Raw genomic sequence first — 19,638 nt, 5'->3', positions numbered from 1 at the left:
GCATGCTAAAATCCTCCGCTGTTGCCATTTCTAATAAAAAGTAGTGTCCTCCGGGAGAGGAAAACGAAAAGACTGTAAAATGACGCCTGTACTAAAAAAAACTGCTGCCTACTAATTTCCATGGTCGACTAATTGTGCAAGTAAAAGTTCTGACTAACACCAAATTTTGACTTACTTATACGTAGACCCGGGCCAGGTCCTATAGAGGGATTTTGCCTGAGCTAGCTAAGTTAGCTTTATAGTATCTTTGCGTTACTTCAGCTCTGTTTACATTTGCCGTCTGTTCATGTTGACATGCTTATATTCATCAGAATAATAGGTACTTTAAGTGATTATCTGTATATATAATGTATTATCTCCCCTCTTTTGTGACTGTAGTTTGGTTATTTATGTACACTTTTGCTTTGTTTACAGCCATTTAAGATGTAACTGTGAACCAAGGCCTTGTAGCAATGAAGTTTATCATCATTTATCAACACTACGGTAACAGTTTGTGCTTGTCCGCTCACTAGAGAACATACTGGACTACCTTAAGCTGGATATAATTGCAAGACGCGAGATGAGAGACTGCTGCGCCATATTTCTCACAGAAACGTGGCTGAAACCATCCGTTCTGGACGAGGCAGTTAGCATCGAGGGGCTAACTATGTTTCGGTCGGACAGGAGCAGAACTCTCACTGGTAAATCCCGAGGGGGTGGTGTTTGTATATACATCAATAACAACTGGTGCAACAATGGGAAGATAGTATCGTGTCACTGCTCTCCCGATGTAGAAATATTAACTATAAAATGCAGGCCATTTTATTTACCCCGGGAATTCAGTGCTATGATCTTCACAGCAGTGTACGTTCCTCCCAGTGCTAACACCAACGAAGCTTTAAATGCTTTGTACTGCTCTATCAATGAACTGCAATCTACACATCCAGAGGGAATTTTCATCGTGGCAGGGGATTTTAATCAAGTTAACATGAAAACTGTGTTCCCTCATTTCCATCAATATGTGAATTTTGCAACCATGGGTGGAAGCAAGCTGGACTTAGTGTTCAGCAATATTAAACATGCGTATAAAGCTGCACCACGCCCCCACCTCGGCTCCTCAGACCATCTATCTGTGATGCTAATTCCTGCATACAAGCCCCTGCTGATCAGGAAGCAAGCTACAGTGAAGCAGGTGAGGAACTGGCCAGAGGGAGCAATGGAAGCATTACAAGACTGCTTCGAAACCACAGACTGGGACATGTTCAAGGCAGCCACCACTGAAAATCATCACACATGTGTGGAGGAGTATGCAGAGTCTGTGTCCGCATACATTCAGAAGTGCATGGAGGATGTCAGTGTGATCAAGAACATCCCCACACGGGCCAACGAGAAACCCTGGATGAACAGTGAAGTACGTGCAATGCTGAAGGCTCGGAACAAGGCTTTTAAGTCTGGCGACATGGTAGCATTAAAAACAGCCAGAGCTAATCTGAACCATGCCATTGAGGTTGCAAAGCGTGCTCACAGTCAGAAAGTGCAGGACTTCTTCGACAAACCCACAAACACTAGACGAATGTGGCAGGGCAGACAGGTCATCACGGACTACAAAGCCCTTTGAGACACTTGTGATTTAGGGCTATATAAATAAACATTGATTGATTGATTGATTGAAAGCTGCCCCCCGTCCCTGTGACAACAGTATCAGCTTCCTAGATGACCTTAACAACTACTTTGCGAGGTTTGAGGCACTTAACAACACTCCGGCGAGAATATCCATCCCTCGCCCTGATGAGCAGCTGCTCAACCTGGACATAGCGGATGTCCGGAAAACCCTGAGGAGAGTGAACCCCCGGAAAGAACCGGGACCTGATGACATTCCGGGCAAGGTGCTTAAGGGATGTGCAGACCAGCTGGCTGGGGTTCTCACAGACATCTTTAACATCTCGCTGACCCAGGCTGTGGTACCATCATGTTTTAAGACGGCCACAATCATTCCAGTGCCTAAAAAACCCACAATCTCCTCCCTCAATGATTATCGCCCCGTTGCACTCACCCCCATCATAATGAAGTGCTTCGAGAGGCTGGTAGAGGAATATATTGTCTCCAGACTTCCCCCCACATTCGACCCATACCAGTTTGCTTATCGCCCTATCCGCTCCACAGAGGACGCCATCTCCTCTGCACTCCACCTGAGCTTAGAACATCTGGAAGGAAAGGACACACACGTGCGGATGTTGTTTCTGGACTTTAGCTCAGCATTCAACACCATCATCCCGCAGCACTTGGTGAGCAAACTGGCCCCCCTTGGATTCAGTACCCCCCTATGCAACTGGCTGCTTGACTTCCTCACAGACAGACCCCAGTCTGTGAGAGTGGGCAACAACACCTCCAGTGCCATCTCCCTGAGCACCGGCTCCCCCCAGGGTTGCGTCCTGAGTCAGCTGCTGTTCACGTTGATGACCCATGACTGCTGCGCCAGGTCCACTACTAACCACATTGTGAAGTATGCGGACGACCCAACAGTAGTGGGCCTCATCCGTGACAACAATAAAATGGACTAAAAGGGAAGAGGTGAAACTCTGGTTGACTGGTGCAGAACCAACAACCTGGTCCCAAATATCGGCAAGACCAAGGAGATCATCGTTGACTTCAGGAAGCACCAGTCCAGCCACGCTCCACTCTTCATCAACGGCACAGCAGTGGAGATGGTAAGCAGCACCAAGTTCCAGGGGGTGCAGATAACTGACAATACACCGGAGCTCTTGTAAAAAGAGCTCAGCAGCGCATGCACTTTTTGCATCGGATGAAAAGAGCACAGCTCCCTCCCCCCATTCTCACCACATTCTACAGAGGCACAATAGAAAGCCTACTGACCAACAGCATCTCTGTCTGGACTGGAGCCTGCAATGCCTCAGACTGGAAGTCTCTCCAGAGAGTGGTGAGGACGGCAGAAAAGCACATCAGGACTCCTCTTCCTGCTATCCAGGAGATCGCAAAAAGCCGCTGCCTGACCAGGGCTCAGAAAATCTGCAAAAACTCCTCCCACCCCCACCAAGGACTGTTTTCACTGCTGGACTCTAGAAAGAGGTTCCGCAGCCTCCGAATCAGAACCTCCAAGTTCTGTAACAGCTTCTTCCCTCAGGCCGTAAGACTCTTGAACGCATCATAATTATCCCCTCAACCCCTCCCCAAAATGGATTAACTCGCTGGAATAAAAAAGACAATATAACATACATCCATAAATTTGGATGCATATGAAAAAGTGCAACATATTTATCTGTACAGTAACCTATTTATTTATTTATATATGCACCTTATTGCTTTTTTATTCTGCACTACCATGAGCTGATGTAACGAAATTGCGTTCTTATCTGTACTGTAAAGTTCAAATTTGAATGACAATAAAGAAGAAGTCTAAGTCTTAATTAAGTACATTATTTCCACATAAATCTATACATGTATATACACGCTGTCAACCAGTGTATGTAGTAATATTAAATATCACCGTGGAGTATCCAAGTAGGAGGAACAGTGTGGTTTTCGTCCTGTCGTGGAACTGTGGACCAGCTCTATACTCTCGGTAGGGTCCTTGAGGATGCATGAGAGTTTGCCCAACCAGTCTACATGTGCTTTGTGGACTTGGAGAAGGCATTTGACTGTGTCCCTCGGGAAGTCCTGTGGGGAGTGCTCAGAGAGTATGGGGTATCGGACTGTCTGATTGTGGCGGTCCGCTCCCTGTACGATCAGTGTCAGAGCTTGGTCCGCATTGCCGGCAGTAAGTCGGATACGTTTCCAGTGAGGGTTGGACTCCGCCAAGACTGCCCTTTGTCACCGATTCTGTTCATAACTTTTATGGAAAGAATTTCTAGGCGCAGTCAAGGTGTTGAGGGGATCCGGTTTGGTGGCTGCAGGATTAGGTCTCTGCTTTTTGCAGATGATGTGGTCCTGATGGCTTCATCTGGCCAAGATCTTCAGCTCTCACTGGATCGGTTCGCAGCCGGGTGTGAAGCGACTGCGATGAGAATCAGTACATCCAAGTCCGAGTCCATGGTTCTCGCCCGGAAAAGGGTGGAGTGCCATCTCCGGGTTGGGGAGGAGACACTGCCCCAAGTGGAGGAGTTCAAGTACCTCGGAGTCTTGTTCACGAGTGAGGGAAGAGTGGATCGTGAGATCGACAGGCGGATTGGTGCGGCGTCTTCAGTAATGCGAACGCTGTATCGATCCTTTGTGGTGAAGAAGGAGCTGAGCTGGAAGGCAAAGCTCTCAATTTACCGGTCGATCTACGTTCCCATCCTCACCTATGGTCATGAGCTTTGGGTTATGACCGAAAGGACAAGATGACGCGTACAAGCGGCCGAAATGAGTTTCCTCCGCCGGGTGGCAGGGCTTTCCCTTAGAGATAGGGTGAGAAGCTCTGCCACCCGGGGGGAGCTCAAAGTAAAGCCGCTGCTCCTCCACATCGAGAGGAGCCAGATGAGGTGGTTCGGGCATCTGGTCAGGATGCCACCCGAACGCCTTCCTAGGAAGGTGTTTAGGACACGTCCGATCGGTAGGAGGCCACGGGGAAGACCCAGGACACGTTGGGAAGACTATGTCTCCCGGCTGGCCTGGGAACTCCTCTGGATCCCCCGGGAGGAAATGGACGAAGTGGCTAGGGAGAGGAAAGTCTGGGCTTCCCTGCTTAGGCTGCTGCCCAAGCGGAAGAAGATGGATGGATGGATGGTATCCAAATAATTTAATAAATAGGAATGCCTCACCATATTCCCTATCAGATATTATCATAAATGCGTTTGGATAGAAAAATTACTAATTGAATGTACAGTTACAAGTGACGTAATATTATTGTAGTGCTTACTTTGAGTTGCGTTAAAGCATGCTTGTTATGTCTTTGCCAGTGGATGAAACTGAATGTGTCAGTACACTAGGAATATCTTAATATCGTATTTTCCAGACTATAAGATGCTACTTTTTACCAACACTTTGAACCTTGCGGCTAATGAAACGGTGCTGCTAATCTATCGATTTTTCTTTGCTAACAGCCATAATGTTTTGTATTCAACAAATAGCTTTCGAACAAAGACACTGAAAATGTGTATTGTTGTTTGTGCTATGGCGCCGTCTTTTGGACGAGTTCACTCACTGCTGCGAGTTGAAAATGTAGTTCCTGTTTTGTGCCTTAAACCGGAAGTATAACTGTCCATAACGTTCCTGCTCGAAAGGATTCTTCATTCACCATTCCAAGCAACGTTTGTAAGGATTACAATATAACAAACAATTCATACTTACTAAAACGTCCCATGTGTGATGTCTGTAGGAGTATTTTCATGCATATTCATACATGCTATTGTAATGTAAGCTATAGTATTTAGCATTAATAAATATGCTAAAACATTTACATGTGTCTGTGTTAGTATTATTAACTTACAATGGCATTATGTTTGTATTGTTTCAGTTTAGTTAATTCACCAAAATGTCACCGTGGAGTATTGAGTCTGTTTAGCAGATTGGAGAGCTAGCTTCCGCAGCTAGTGGGTCCATGACGATGACTTCTGTTTGGTTAGATCAGCTGTTTTACAGCTAAGTTACAGGCACCGTTTGGAAACAATTAAGTTGTGTAAATAAATATTTATCAAATCTTTCATATCAGTGTATATCTGCGGCTTATAGTCTGGTGAGGCTAATATATGTAAAAATCTTCTAAAATTTGGTGGCTGCGGTTTAAATACTGGTGCGCTCTACAGCCCAGAAAATACGGTAGTTTTTTATTTTCATAAAGAAAACAGTTTATGGTTTGCTTGCTATGTATAGCTCATTAAACAAATCCTGGGATGAAGACATTTGTCACACTGTCTGACATAATATTGTAGGCTGTTGACACTTGATACAAAGTACAGTTGTACCTCGGCCTTCACTAAAATGTTTACCCAGTATTCATATGTCGTCTCAGTCACAGCCAAACATTGTGCGTAAAAAACTAGTCTGTATCATTCTGCAGAATCGAGTGTCCAAACAAAGAATCCAATGTGTTGGTGACTCAGTCGCAGTTTTTTTTTACTTGATTATGTTTGCAAAATAATGGGGCCAAAGAAAGTTGCGAGTGACAGCTCTTTGATAAAGAAGGTAAGAAACACTATTGAAGTTAAGAATGAACTTGTCGCAAAGTCAAAGGTGGAGTCAGCACAGCTTTCCTCTCCTATCCCCCCTTAATGTTCATCGCCGTCTTTGTGTTCATAAAAGGTAAAAGCGCTATCAAAAGTTTATTTATTGACATTGTTTTCTGCACGTACAATTATAGTTATTCTCTATAAAATGTGTTTTGAGTTGATATTCCTGGGTGTGTGGCGACTTGTCCAGGGTGTACACCGCCTTTCGCCCGAATGCAGCTGAGATAGGCTACAGCACCCCCCGCGACCCCAAAAGGGACAAGCGGTAGAAAATGGATGGATGGATGAAACGTATTAATTGGATTTACATGATTTCTTATGGGGGAAAATTGCTTCTTCGGTTTACGTCTGACATTTTGGAAAGGATCACTAACGTTAACAGAGATACGACATATATGACCGGGATTAAAAAACAATGAATTTAATGACCCTACTACAACAATGACCTACAGTGGTACCTCAATTTAAGAGTGCCCCAATTTGAGAGTGTTTTAACATAAGAACTGTCCCTCGGCTATATGATATGCTACAGATTTGAATTACAAATATCCCGCCATCAGTCGTCATATTTCAGTAAACCATGTAAATTCCGCCCAAAAGATCTGGTCTTCTTCGCTAGCATTAGCTTATAGCTACAGATTTACAACAACTTTGTTTTCCAAGCATGGGAAGGAATAAAATGGGTGTGAAGGAAAGTACTGTGAGGAAGAAGTGGGTGATATTCATTGAATTAAAGAAAGAAATAATCAAAAACATGACTTGGAGAAGCATTTAGAGCAGGGGCGTCCATACTTTTTCCACCAAGGGCCGCATACTGAAAGTCAAAAGTCAAAGTAGGTGGGGAGGGGGGCCATTTGGATATTTTTTTCATTTTGTAAAAAAAAATTATATATAATAATCTAAAAATAAGACATATATATTTAAAAACTAAAGTTTGTGTCAGTTTAGTTTTTGAAGGTGACAAAGCATATAATTATTAGGTATTATATTAGTATTATTTCAGGTTTTTTGCATTACATTCCACTTTTTTTCTTACATTTTTACTAACGGGGTCAAATGCTAAATTCTTTAAATCAGATTAATCACACTTTTTAAAAATTATTAGCAAGAATAGTTTAAACTAACTTTAAAAAAAATACCTTGATATTTTAACACAAATGCAATTTTCAAGTCAGAATGCCATACACCAGTGGTTCTTAAACTTTTTCCACAAAGTACCACCTCAGAAAACACTTGGCTCTCCTAACCGCTGCTGCTCACTGCTCCCCTCACCTCCCAGGGGGTAGAACAAGGGGATGGGTCAAATGCAGAGGGTAATTTCACCACACCTAGTGTGGTGAAATTATCAGTGGTACTTTAACTTATATAACTTAATGACCAACATTAAAATACAGTAGTGTAGTAGGCCTAAATCTTAATTGAACAGTAACACCGTGTTTGAATATTGAATTAAGTGATTATTTTGGTGTACCATTAGATGGAGTCCGCATACTACTAGAGAATCACTTTCATATGCAAACATTTTTTTTATGTTTTACTATATATATATATATATATATATATATATATATATATATATATATATATATATATATATATATATATATATATATATATATATATATATATAATTTACTTGCTCATAACTTGGTAACAAAACTGGGTGTATTTGGATACAAAATGTGTTACTTTGCACACCGGTCAGAGTCCCCCTCACTCATCTTTGCACTGACAGATGCATTGATCTGATCACCGACCATATATATTTGCCACCTTTCAGGTAACCATCCAGGGTTAATGTACAGGGGCATGTGTGGTCAAAATAAATCGGACGATTAATCTGAGTTGATACATGATTGATTGATTTTTTGTAATTATTCAGATGAGTTAACCCGCAAAATTTACCACCCCTGTTGTTTTTGTTTGATTTTGTTTATTGTGCTGGATTCCAACAAAACCCAAGATGCGGTACGCAAATGGCTCCAGGGCCACACTTTGGACACATCTGATTTAGAGCGTATCACCGCTAGTCTGCACTAGGGTTGTACGGTATACCGGTATTAGTATAGTACCGCGATACTAATGAATCATATTCGGTACTATACCGCCTCTAAAAAGTACCGTTCCCCAACCCCCCTGGCCCCCCGTCGTCGTCGTCACGTTGTGTCATTGCTGGTTTTACGAGCAGGGGAGCATGTTCGGCAGCCCACAATCACGGAGTACTTACAAGCAGACACAGTGTGTAGACAGAAAAGGGAGAACAGACGCATTTTGGTCTAAAAACTAACGGTAAAGGTGACGTTTTAACGCTGAAACGCCCTCAGGAAGAGGTGCTTTAAGACATGGCTAGCTAGCTAGCGGCTAAAGTCCATCCGCAGTCTGCGGTGTTTTAGCTACTTCTAAATAACTAATCCTCGCCTCCATGGCGACAAATAAAGTATGTTTCTTACAAGTATCATCCCTGCAGGACGAGGAATAGCTAAACATGCTTCACTACACACCGTAGCTCACCGGCGTCAAAATGTAAACAAACGCCATTGGTGGATCTACACCTAACATCCACTGTAATGATACCAAGTACAGGAGCGTATATAGTCGATACTACTATGATTACATTGATATTTTTTGGCATCACAACATATTTCGTTGTTTTATGAATATTATGTTTATAAACTCAGGAAATATGTCCCTGGACACACGAGTACTTTGAATATGACCAATGTATCATCCTGTAACTAATTGGTATCAGATTGATACCTAAATTTGTGGTATCATCCAAAACTAATGTAAAGCATCCAAACAACAGAAGAATAAGTGATTATTACATTTTAACAGAAGTGTACATAGAACATGTTAAAAGAGAAAGTAAGCAGATATTAACAGCAAATGAACAAGTAATTAATCATTCACTTTTTACAACTTGTCCTTAATAATTTTGACAAAATTATAGAATAGAAAATAACACAATATGTTACTGCATACGTCAACAGACTAAACTAGGAGCCTTTGTTTGCTTACTTACTACTAAAAGACAAGTTGTCTTGTATGTTCACTATTTTATTTAAGGACACAATTGCAATAAGAAACATATGTCTAATGTACCGTCAGATTTTTTGTTAAAATAAAGCCAATAATGCAATTTTTTGTAGTCCCCATTATTTAGAAAAGTACCGAAAAGTACTGAAAAGTATCGAAATACATTTTGGTACCAGTACCAAAATATTGGTATCGGGACAACACTACTCTGCACCATACCAAAGCAGAAAGAGCATACTGCCAGCCTAGAATGTTAAGATTATATCTAAATGGCGGACATTCAGTGAATAAAATATGGAGAAGCTGCTGATGGTGTCTTTGACAGAAATATACTGTAAAAGTCCACTCTCCAAGGTAAATACTGTACATTATTGTTACATTACTTCATAAAACTACTCTATTTGTTAGTAGTACATTCTATTATAGAACAGGCATTTCATGTGTTAAAATCGTGCTGTTTTGGTCGGGATAAGAACCCGTTAAAGCAGTAGTCCATAACCTTTTTGTAACTGCGGACCGGTCAACCCTCGAAAATTTGTCCCGGGGACCGGAGGGGACTGTATTGATCTATATTGATATATAATGTAGGAATAAGAAATATTAATAACAAAATGATTAAACATTTTTTTATTTTTTTTTAAATTTCTTGTGCGATCCACGGCCCGGTGGTTGGGGACCACTGCTTTAAAGGATTTCCATTCATCTGAAAAGAAGACGTTGATTTGAGATACAAGTGTTTTGAGTGAAGAACTGTTAAAAAGTGTTTTGCTGCAGAACCAATTAAGCGTGTAAATTGGGGTCCAACTAACAGTCTCTAAATCCATCACATGACATCGACAATAAAGCAATGTTTCTAAAACCTTAACATGGTAATGATTACAAATGTTGGTAAAACAATTAGTATAAAGTAAAAAGGGTTTTACCTGGAAAGGCAGTATGTTGCTGTTGTCCGTCCTGAAGGCACCGTCCTCATTCCAGGCCTTGGAGGTTAGTGGGCCAGGTCTTGGGAATTTTGGGGGTGCAATGACATTGCTGCCGTAGGGCTTTTTCATCGGGGATATGGGGTTCATAGGAGATGGAACTCCTATCCCGACGCCCGCTCTACGTGGGTCCCTGCCTGCCTGCAGCACGCTCCAAGGGTTGGAGCCGGTGCTCCACGCCGCATTCTGGTGATTATTCCACGCCGGCGACGACGCTGAGGCAGACGGCCCCTTCGCGGCGTTCATGGCGGTCTGATAAGCGTTTCTCTGGGGGAAGAGGCCCTGGCTGGGGCTGAGGGGAGATCTTCTCTGCTGGGGCTGCTGCACCGGTGGTTGAGACGGGGGGGCGAGGCCCACTTGCGAGGAGTAATTCCCCCCGAAGATCGTGTTGACGTGATGGGGGAAGTTCTGGAACAGCATCGTGCCGTTCACGGAAGGTATTCCTTGGAAAAATACATCATCGTTGGTGCTTCCCGTGGACCAAGTGCTTCCGAAAGACGAGGGAGGGGAGTGAAGGGGTCCGCCGGTGTCCTGCGCCTGCTGGTGGAAGTCCAACCCGGGGAGGATCGGCGACTCCATCGACGCTTCGTCCGTCGTGCGGCTGCTCAGCGCGGATGCCGCTAGGCTGCTGCCGGCCGACGGGCTCTCCGACCCCGATGAAGACGACGAGGGCTCCGATAACGGGGTCGGTGTGGAGGAGGAGGGAGGAGGGTCTATCTGCGTCTGGTGAGCCTGGGCGGTGTTTTTGTCCATCAGTAAATCATCCTGCATGGTTTGAGGAGCTGGACAAATGAGAAATTAAAAATGACATATGTCACTATATCTTTCAGCACGGTTTCTTATTTTATTTTCGTTTTGGCCAAGTGGACGAACTTCTCGTGCTGATTATACATGCTGATTATTACATATCAATGTGATGCATAAATATATCACACAATACCCGAAGCATATGCATTCGCTCGACTTCGCCACGTCGCGTTTTTCCCTTCCACGCAGGATCTCTGCAGCTGCAATGTGAAACTGAATTGTGTGCGCGCAAAAGGACCTCCCCTGCATGTGTGCTCATTTGCATACGTCAGTAAATACAGCTGTCCTTCCATAGAAGTGAAAGAAAATTGCACCTTGACTCATGAAACGATGAAACACTGCAAGTGACGCATCTCGAATTCTTTGTTAATAAAGCACGTACAGTACATGCATCGGTTTTTTTGTAACAATATAAACACAGTTTGGTAGAAATAGGCCAGGTCCCAATGCGTAATAGATTTTCTTTTCGGCTTTGGCACTGAAGCCATGACATTTCAATCTAATATTCTAAAATTGCTTTTCCCTGGCAAACACATGATGATCTAATAATCTGAATAGAAACATACAGTATACAACTGTGCATGCAGTAATAAAGTAATAACGTCGTCATGCAAAGCAAAGGCAGCAATAACGTTAAATCATGCAGCATCTCGAATTACGCTATTATTTTGAATGCGAGAAAAGAGGCCACTTGATTAGTTTTGTCACAGACTTTAAAATGGAACAATCTGAGCTATGTTATGACAGTTAATTCCAATAGCCTGCATTGCACGCACACACATATACACACCCCAGCAGTTAATCCGCGTTTTCTCCCCAAGAGGTGCGCTTCCAAGGTCATTGGAGCAGCTTGTTTGTATCTATCCTCTTCCTAAACGCAATAGTGCAAGGTTTGTTTCCTTTATCGCAGCAATAAAGGCGTGCCATACATGCCATGAACCTGCCTTTGCCTTGAAATCCCCCTTTAATCCATATGAGTCCCCCCACCAGCACGAAACAGATACAAGCAGCATGCAGCGTAGTCGTTTCCCCCCTGGCCGTCGTCGAATTGGAATTACCTTTATCTTTCACCCTTATGGGACTCGGGAGATAAATAGTATTTCTGTTCGAAATGAGTAAGACCAACCCTTGTTCCGAGGTAGTCGGCAGCAGTTGCCTCAACAGCTGATTGACGGCGGCGCATGGACAATGTCGTAGAGGATGATGGGAGTTGTAGTGTTTATTGACACAAATAAAGACGCGAACTACAATTCAATGTTTTCCATAAAGCAAACATGTCCAACGTCAAATGATTTGACAGGCAAATCATCAAATATGTAGCTAGTGCTTTTAAACGCGAGCCCGTAGACAACTAACGAGTACGAGTTTACATTTCTTTTCAGAAATGGCACTATTTTAGCGTGATAGCAGGCTTCATTGGGACTACATTTCCCATGTAAAAAAGCCTAGTGTGGTCACGTGGGGGACGTCCTTGTTTTGGTGACGTAATCACGCGTGGCGGTGCTACTGCTAGCTTACCCTGCGCTACTTCACAGTCGCCTGTCGTCAACGGAGTCTATCGATCACGCTAATGTGGTAATGCGAGCGACAGATTAACCTGTAGCCAAAATAAACGTATTTTTTTTGTTGCTGTAAAATGCTTGGCAAATCGCAATGAGCGATTTTGGAAATATTTAGGCTCAAAGATAAGGTTTATTTGTGGCAGGCCAGTCGCGTCAACACGAAGGCCTTTGTGGCTTGCTTAGCTAGCAGCCCGTCCCAATGCCGCAGTTTTAACGGCTGTGTGGTTTTTATGGTTATCTTCAAGACGAGAAATCCGCTGCACCGACATAACGGCGTCTGATTGACGTTGTCCTCTTCTAGATAATGGCGGAAGATGATGCTGTGGTCTTGCAACAGAATCTGGACAGGTGAGTGTGTGGCTAGCATGCTAATGGCAACAATGTTGCGTTACGCAAAATCTTCTAACAGTTGCTAGAAATTGATATGAAAGAAGTGTCAAGACATCACATGCAAGTTTATGTAGTAAGTGTTTCAACCAACGCCATGTCTTTAGAGCTCAACTAGACTAACGTGTTGTATCTTTCGTTAGTAAATAGTAATAAATACGCCCACTGTTGATGCTGGTCTTGAATTGCTAGTACTGGGCTAATAGTTAAAGTTAAAGTACCACTTATAGTCACACGCACACACTAGGTGTGGTGAAATTACCCTCTGCATTTGACCCACCCCTCGGGAGGTGAGGAGAGCAGTGAGCAGCAGCTGTGGCTGCGCTCGCAAATGTACTTTAGTATATGCCACAATTTCTACCACATATGGTAAGTTGGTAATTATTAAAGGCCTACTGAAATGAATGTTTTTTATTTAAACGGGGATAGCAGATCCATTCTATGTGTCGTACTTGATCATTTCGCGATATTGCCATATTTTTGCTGAAAGGATTTAGTAGAGAACATCGACGATAAAGTTCGCAACTTTTGGTTGCTGATAAAAAAAAGCCTTGCCTGTACCGGAGGTAGCGTGACGTCGCAGGTTGAAAGGCTCCTCACATTTCCCCATTGTTTACACCAGCAGCGAGAGGGATTCGGACCGAGAAAGCGACAATTACCCCATTAATTTGAGCCAGGATGAAAGATTCGTGGATGAGGAACGTTAGAGTGAAGGACTAGAGTGCAGTGCAGGACGTATCTTTTTTCGCTCTGACCGTAACTTAGGTACAAGGGCTCATTGGATTCCACACTCTCTCCTTTTTCTATTGTGGATCACGGATTTGTATTTTAAACCACCTCAGAGACTATATCCTCTTGAAAATGAGAGTTGAGAACGCGAAATGGACATTCACAGTGACTTTTATCTCCACGACAATACATCGGTGAAGCGGAGCTAACGTGATAGCATCGTGCTTAAATGCAGATAGAAACAAAATAAATAAGCCCATGACTGGAAGGATAGAAAGCAGATCAACAATACTACTATCAGGAGACACCGAACCAAACACTGGACCTGTAACTACACGGTTAATGCTGTGCTTCCTGTCGAAGCCTAGCAATGCTGTTGCTAACGACGCCATTGAAGCTAACTTAGCTACGGGACCTCGTCAGAGCTATGATAAAAATATTATCTCTCCACCTATGCCAGCCCTCATCTGCTCATCAACACCCGTGCTCATCTGCGTTCCAGCGATCGACAGCGCGACGAAGGACTTCACCCGATCATCGATAATCGGCGGCTAGCGTCGGATAGCGCGTCTGCTACCCTCAAAGTCCTCCTGGTTGTGTTGCTGCAGCCAGCCGCTAATACACCTATCCCACCTACAGCTTTCTTGTTTGCAGTCTCCATTGTACATTAAACAAATTGCAAAAGATTCACCAACACAGATGTCCAGAATACTGTGGAATTTTGCGATGAAAACAGAGCTGTTTGTATTGAGATATAATGTGTCCGAATACTTCCGTTTCAACCATTGACGTCGCGCGTGTCACGTCATGTGTTTGCTCGCACACATGAAAAATTAGAGGGAACATTATAATGCGCCACACATTTTCAATGGGAGACAGGTCTGGACTACAGGCAGGCCAGTCTAGTACCCGCACTCTTTTACTATGAAGCCACATTGATGTAACACGTGGCTTGGCATTGTCTTGCTGAAATAAGCAGGGGCGTCCATGGTAACGTTGCTTGGATGGCAACATATGTCGCTCCAAAACCTGTATGTACCTTTCAGCATTAATGGCGCCTTCACAGATGTGTAAGTTACCCATGTCTTGGGCACTAATACACCCCCATACCATCACAGATGCTGGCTTTTCAACTTTGCGCCTATAACAATCCGGATGGTTATCTTCCTCTTTGTTCCGAAGGACACAACGTCCACAGTTTCCAAAAACAATTTGAAATGTGGACTCGTCAGACCACAGAACACTTTTTCACTTTGTATCAGTCCATCTTAGATGAGCTCAGGCCCAGCGAATCCGACGGCGTTTCTGGGTGTTGTTGATAAACGGTTTTCGCCTTGCATAGGAGAGTTTTAACTTGCACTTACAGACGTAGCGACCAACTGTAGTTACTGACAGTGGGTTTCTGAAGTGTTCCTGAGCCCATGTGGTGATATCCTTTACACACCGATGTCGCTTGTTGATGCAGTACAGCCTGAGGGATGGAAGGTCACGGGCTTAGCTGCTTACGTGCAGTGATTTCTCCAGATTCTCTGAACACTTTGATGATATTACGGACCGTAGATGGTGAAATCCCTAAATTCCTTGCAATAACTGGTTGAGAAAAGTTTTTCTTAAACTGTTCAACAATTTGCTCACGCATTTGTTGACAAAGTGGTGACCCTCGCCCCATCCTTGTTTGTGAATGACTGAGCATTTCATGGAATCTACTTTTATACCCAATCATGGCACCCACCTGTTCCCAATTTGCCTGTTCACCTGTGGGATGTTCCAAATAAGTGTTTGATGAGCATTCCTCAACTTTATCAGTATTTATTGCCACCTTTCCCAACTTCTTTGTCACGTGTTGCTGGCATCAAATTCTAAAGTTAATGATTATTTGCAAAAAAAAAAGTTTATCAGTTTGAACATCAAATATGTTGTCTTTGTAGCATATTCAACTGAATATGGGTTGAAAATGATTTGCAAATCATTGTATTCCGTTTATATTTACATCTAACACAATTTCCCAACTCATATGGAAACGGGGTTTGTACTTAAATGGGAAATAATAAACGTTAAAAATATATCACACAAACCTTTAACAAAGTGATCACCGGACACTCGTGCATTCTTCGACTCTACTCCCTTGGACTGGAGTGTTCGCTGCTTTTTTTGTCGTTTCGTAAAATCTTGCACTCTAACTCAATTTTTAATTACCTCTCGAGGCTCTTTGAAGAAATGTTTATCCTTTTTGCGATTTGAACGATTTGTATAGCCGAAAACAACACAAGCGTAGAGTTTTTTTTTGCGAGAAAGGCTAAATGGAGCCTCGTACCCATTGAAAACAGAGCAAGCTTGACTTCCACGCGTATTCATTGGGCGGGACGTAAGCCGGATGTGACGTCAGTAACATCCCGGCAATATGCATTATCTCGATTAAACATTATTTAAATCTCTATTGTTGGCCAAATTTATATCGTTTATATCGTACAACCCTAACGTACAGTGTCCACACACAAACACTTAAGCCAAGGATTTTGAAACATTACAGCAGTTTTTAGGACCTCAGTCTTTAAGAAGAAAAGTTTGTTAATATGTCCGCATCTTGACATGGGGCCAAAATGCATCGAAAAATAAGCATGTGGACGTGGTCTTAAATGTTACCTAACCTTAGATTTTGTTCTCCTAAACAAAATGGGTAGATGTTGGGGAATATTGCTTTGTAGTTAATATTTGTTTTCTTCAACGGTATCGCCAGGCCCCTACTAAAGACCAACACCAGCACTTCCTAGCACAGCCTTCTGTTGAAGTGTACCAATTTATTCTTGTTTCACTATTTCAGATTCAAACTAGCTTAGCGCTGCGGCTAGCATAGCTTGTCCTTTACTCCTTCCTCGTCCATGTGTGTCCGCGCTAACCCAGCCAGCACATAACATTAAAAGAACGTTAGCTAAAATTTCTCCCTTGGTTAGTTAGAACCAAACATTAACTAACATTTAGATTATCATTGATGCCACATTTTAGAACCGTCTGTATTACTTTAATTGACATAAGTAAATAATCGATGTTTGGACATTTGTCCATGGATTCATGAATCACCCACGTTCTACATGTGATGCATCGGTAAATCGATTATATTTCCCACCTCTAATTGGGTGTGTGTTCTGTTTATTTATCCCCCCAAAAAACTTAATTAGAATATTTCACTGTGTGCGTATGTACTTTTTAAGCTCATTTAATATTGTGATAGTAATAACTGTAATAATTTTGGTCACAATTACCGAGATATAAAATTTTCATATCGTTACATCTCCACAAACGGGTTCATTGTGGGTTTGCAATATTACTTCACAACCAAAACAACGAGGGCTGCTGTTGGGACTGGGTTTCTCAGAATGACTTTGCTACTGCTTCTTAAGGTTTTTTTGGTGTAGATTTTTAAACTAATTTAAACGTAGCTTTTCAAAACCTTTTTAAAAGTGACCGCAGCATTCGTGTGGTTTGTGTTAAAAGGAATTGTACATAATAATCTTTAGAAACACAAAATAAGCACTTTAATTTTGTGCTACAACATTGTCTTGTAAAGGCACCATTTAGCAAGCGTATTGCTGGAAGCAATGACCCTGGTCATGTTTGAGGAGGTGATAGCAGACGGATGTACATCATGTTCTCTTGCCTTTAGACGGTCGTGCACTCAGCCTCTATCGCTGACAAACATAAGACTCCACAGGCTCTTATCTGAGCCTACCTCAGGCAGTCAGGTTACCTCTGCAATGCAGTTTTTCACTTAAAGAACACGATTCAGTCCTGCCAGACCTTTTTTTGGCACTTTCACAATCTTTGTCTTACCTACTGTCAATGTAGATAGCAGGCCCTGTTTCTATCTTTATGAATGGGCATCAGAATACAGCTATAATGTAATATATATACCGTACTCAGAATAAATACACAGAACATGGAAATAGCTTCTGCCAGCATTTTTTTGAACTGATAGGTTAGGTTAAATATAGGGCTGTAATGATGGATTCATTTAAAAAAATGTGTTCCTAAAATTAAAATTTCAATGAGTCCTCAAAGTCAAAATAAAGGCCTGTTTTGTATAGATTAGGATAGTTAAAAATCCGACAAATAAGGTCCTGCTGCTTTGGCATTGGTGCAGTTAAAGTAAATAGTCCACACCCAAGCCTTAAATCCATAAAGATCCTTTGACTGCTGCTGCAGATCTTCATCATTTGTTAGATGCACAATTTTCCACCTATTATTTTAATAATATGCATCTTTTTAGGTATGTTATAGCCAGCAATCCTTGAATGCTTAGCGGTTCTTGACAAACATTATGTATGTATTGTTTATGTTCCGACCAGCTTGTAATAACTGGGTAGGTGGTTTGGTCGAAAGCTGAAGCACATGTTGAGAACGACAGTTCTATTGCATATTTTTTGTGAGGTCTGCAGGAGAACATGGGGAAGATCATTATGTTAAAAAGTAACAAAGTTTGAATAGACACCCTGAAGGGGACACTACCTCTGTGTAAAAAAAAAAAAAAAAAAAGCCTACAAAGATTGATTCAGAACAATCCCCGAACATCTATCTGACAAACGTGTTGACCTAGTCAGACCTCTTAGAGCAGACATAAGCAAATTAGCGCTGTATGCGGCCCGCCGGATGTCTTCAAACTATTTTTTTTAAACCTTCACCATCAAAACTGGATCCGCCAATGCGACGTGTAGTGCATTTTTTAAATTACCATGAGTCTTGAAATATAGGGAGTATAGGGTGAAGGCCGTCTCTCATCAGCAAGCTAGGTTTGCCCCTGAAAGAGCGCCAATTATCAATAAACGTTAGTCCCTGTTGTCTACAGAAACAGGCAGCCACTTGTTAAGCGAGACTAATCTGCTATATCTCTAATCATTGCCTCTCGCAGGCAGGGGCCAGAGACAATTACTCGATGCTTGGACATCTTTCTAGCGAGATCACAAGTCCTGGCTATGTTTCTCTTTGTAGTCTCTGACTGTCTCATCCTAGTGTCATTGGAGCCAACGTGTACAACTATATTCGCATAACTAGTGGTGTGATTAGCCTGTCGTACGTGTTTACTAGGCCTGTTGCGAGTTAGCTCCCTAAGATTAGCTTCAACGTCAGGTGCTCTGGCCCCGGGAATACACTTAATTGTGGCTGGTTTGCTAAGCTTTATGTTTCGGATGATGGAGTCTCTTATGACTAAGGTGTGGTGCCCGGTAGACGGGTGTAGGACTAGCTAAAGGGTTAAATCTATTATGCGTCTCAACCGGTACACCGTAGCTTATAGGTCGCTTAGGACTACTATAAACTGGGCTAGTTAGCTCGCTACAGCTAACGCTAGCAGATGTGTCCGCAACATCTAAAGTTACGAGATTACTCTGCTCTAACTAGCGGACACGGCCCTCTAGCATAGCCAGCCTATCCATGAGTAAGGTGCACGACGCGCAGGAAGCCATACTCACGGTATTTTCTGTCACCGATTGAAGTTCCTGCTGTCTTCCGGGAAGTGGTCACGGTGTGTGGGAGTAGATTCCTTCCGACCGACGACCGGCGCCACCTTTCTCCACGCTAGCTTCGTTAGCTTAGCAGCTAGCTAGCTGTGGGAGGGGTGGTTAGACAGAGATCGAGTGATTTGCAAGTTAAATAGGACTACTAAATATGTTTGGGAAGTAGTAAAGAAAGCTGCAAAACAATTAAAAGCACACAGATAGAACGATACTTAGCTTTTTCGCAACAGCAAGCAGTCAGCGAGCAGTCACTCGCGGCGGACCAGAACCTACCTACCTACCTACCTACCTACCTACCGACCGACCGATCGATCAGATAGATAGATAGATAGATAGATAGATAGATAGATAGACAGATAGATTAGGGCTGCAACTAACAACTAATTTGATAATCGATTAATCTGTCGATTATTACTTTGATTAATAATCGGATAAAAGAGACAAACTACATTTCTATCCTTTCCAGTATTTTATTGAAAAAAAAACA

The 19,638-nt window shown here is 42.6% G+C and overlaps 2 protein-coding genes across 6 annotated transcripts in view; one reads left to right on the top strand and one right to left on the bottom strand.

The window, feature by feature from the left end:
- The window catches only part of cpeb3 (cytoplasmic polyadenylation element binding protein 3), a 104,736-nt gene extending 92,538 nt beyond the window's left edge, over positions 1–12,198 (bottom strand). For 4 of the 5 annotated variants that reach the window (XM_062058748.1, XM_062058751.1, XM_062058750.1 and 1 more), the window contains exons 1-2: positions 12,025–12,136; positions 10,103–10,941 (exon numbers count right to left, since the gene is read on the bottom strand). In XM_062058748.1, coding sequence (XP_061914732.1) covers positions 10,103–10,930 — 828 coding nt within the window. In that variant the 5' untranslated portion in view covers positions 10,931–10,941; positions 12,025–12,136. Of the gene's footprint in view, positions 1–10,102; positions 10,942–12,024 lie in introns of all 5 variants that reach the window. The other variant, XM_062058749.1, reaches the window with a different exon arrangement.
- A 221-nt stretch (positions 12,199–12,419) lies between these two features.
- marchf5 (membrane-associated ring finger (C3HC4) 5) overlaps positions 12,420–19,638 on the top strand; it is a 50,768-nt gene continuing 43,549 nt past the window's right edge. The window contains exon 1 of the mRNA XM_062058745.1: positions 12,420–12,876. Within this exon, the coding sequence (XP_061914729.1) occupies positions 12,833–12,876 (44 nt within the window). The 5' untranslated portion in view covers positions 12,420–12,832. The remainder of the gene's footprint in view (positions 12,877–19,638) is intronic.

Source organism: Entelurus aequoreus, linkage group LG09 (assembly GCF_033978785.1).
Source record: "Entelurus aequoreus isolate RoL-2023_Sb linkage group LG09, RoL_Eaeq_v1.1, whole genome shotgun sequence".
Lineage (NCBI taxonomy): Eukaryota > Metazoa > Chordata > Actinopteri > Syngnathiformes > Syngnathidae > Entelurus > Entelurus aequoreus.
The sequence above is the reverse complement of the archived record's forward strand: the minus strand, read 5'-3'. Positions and strand labels throughout refer to the sequence as shown.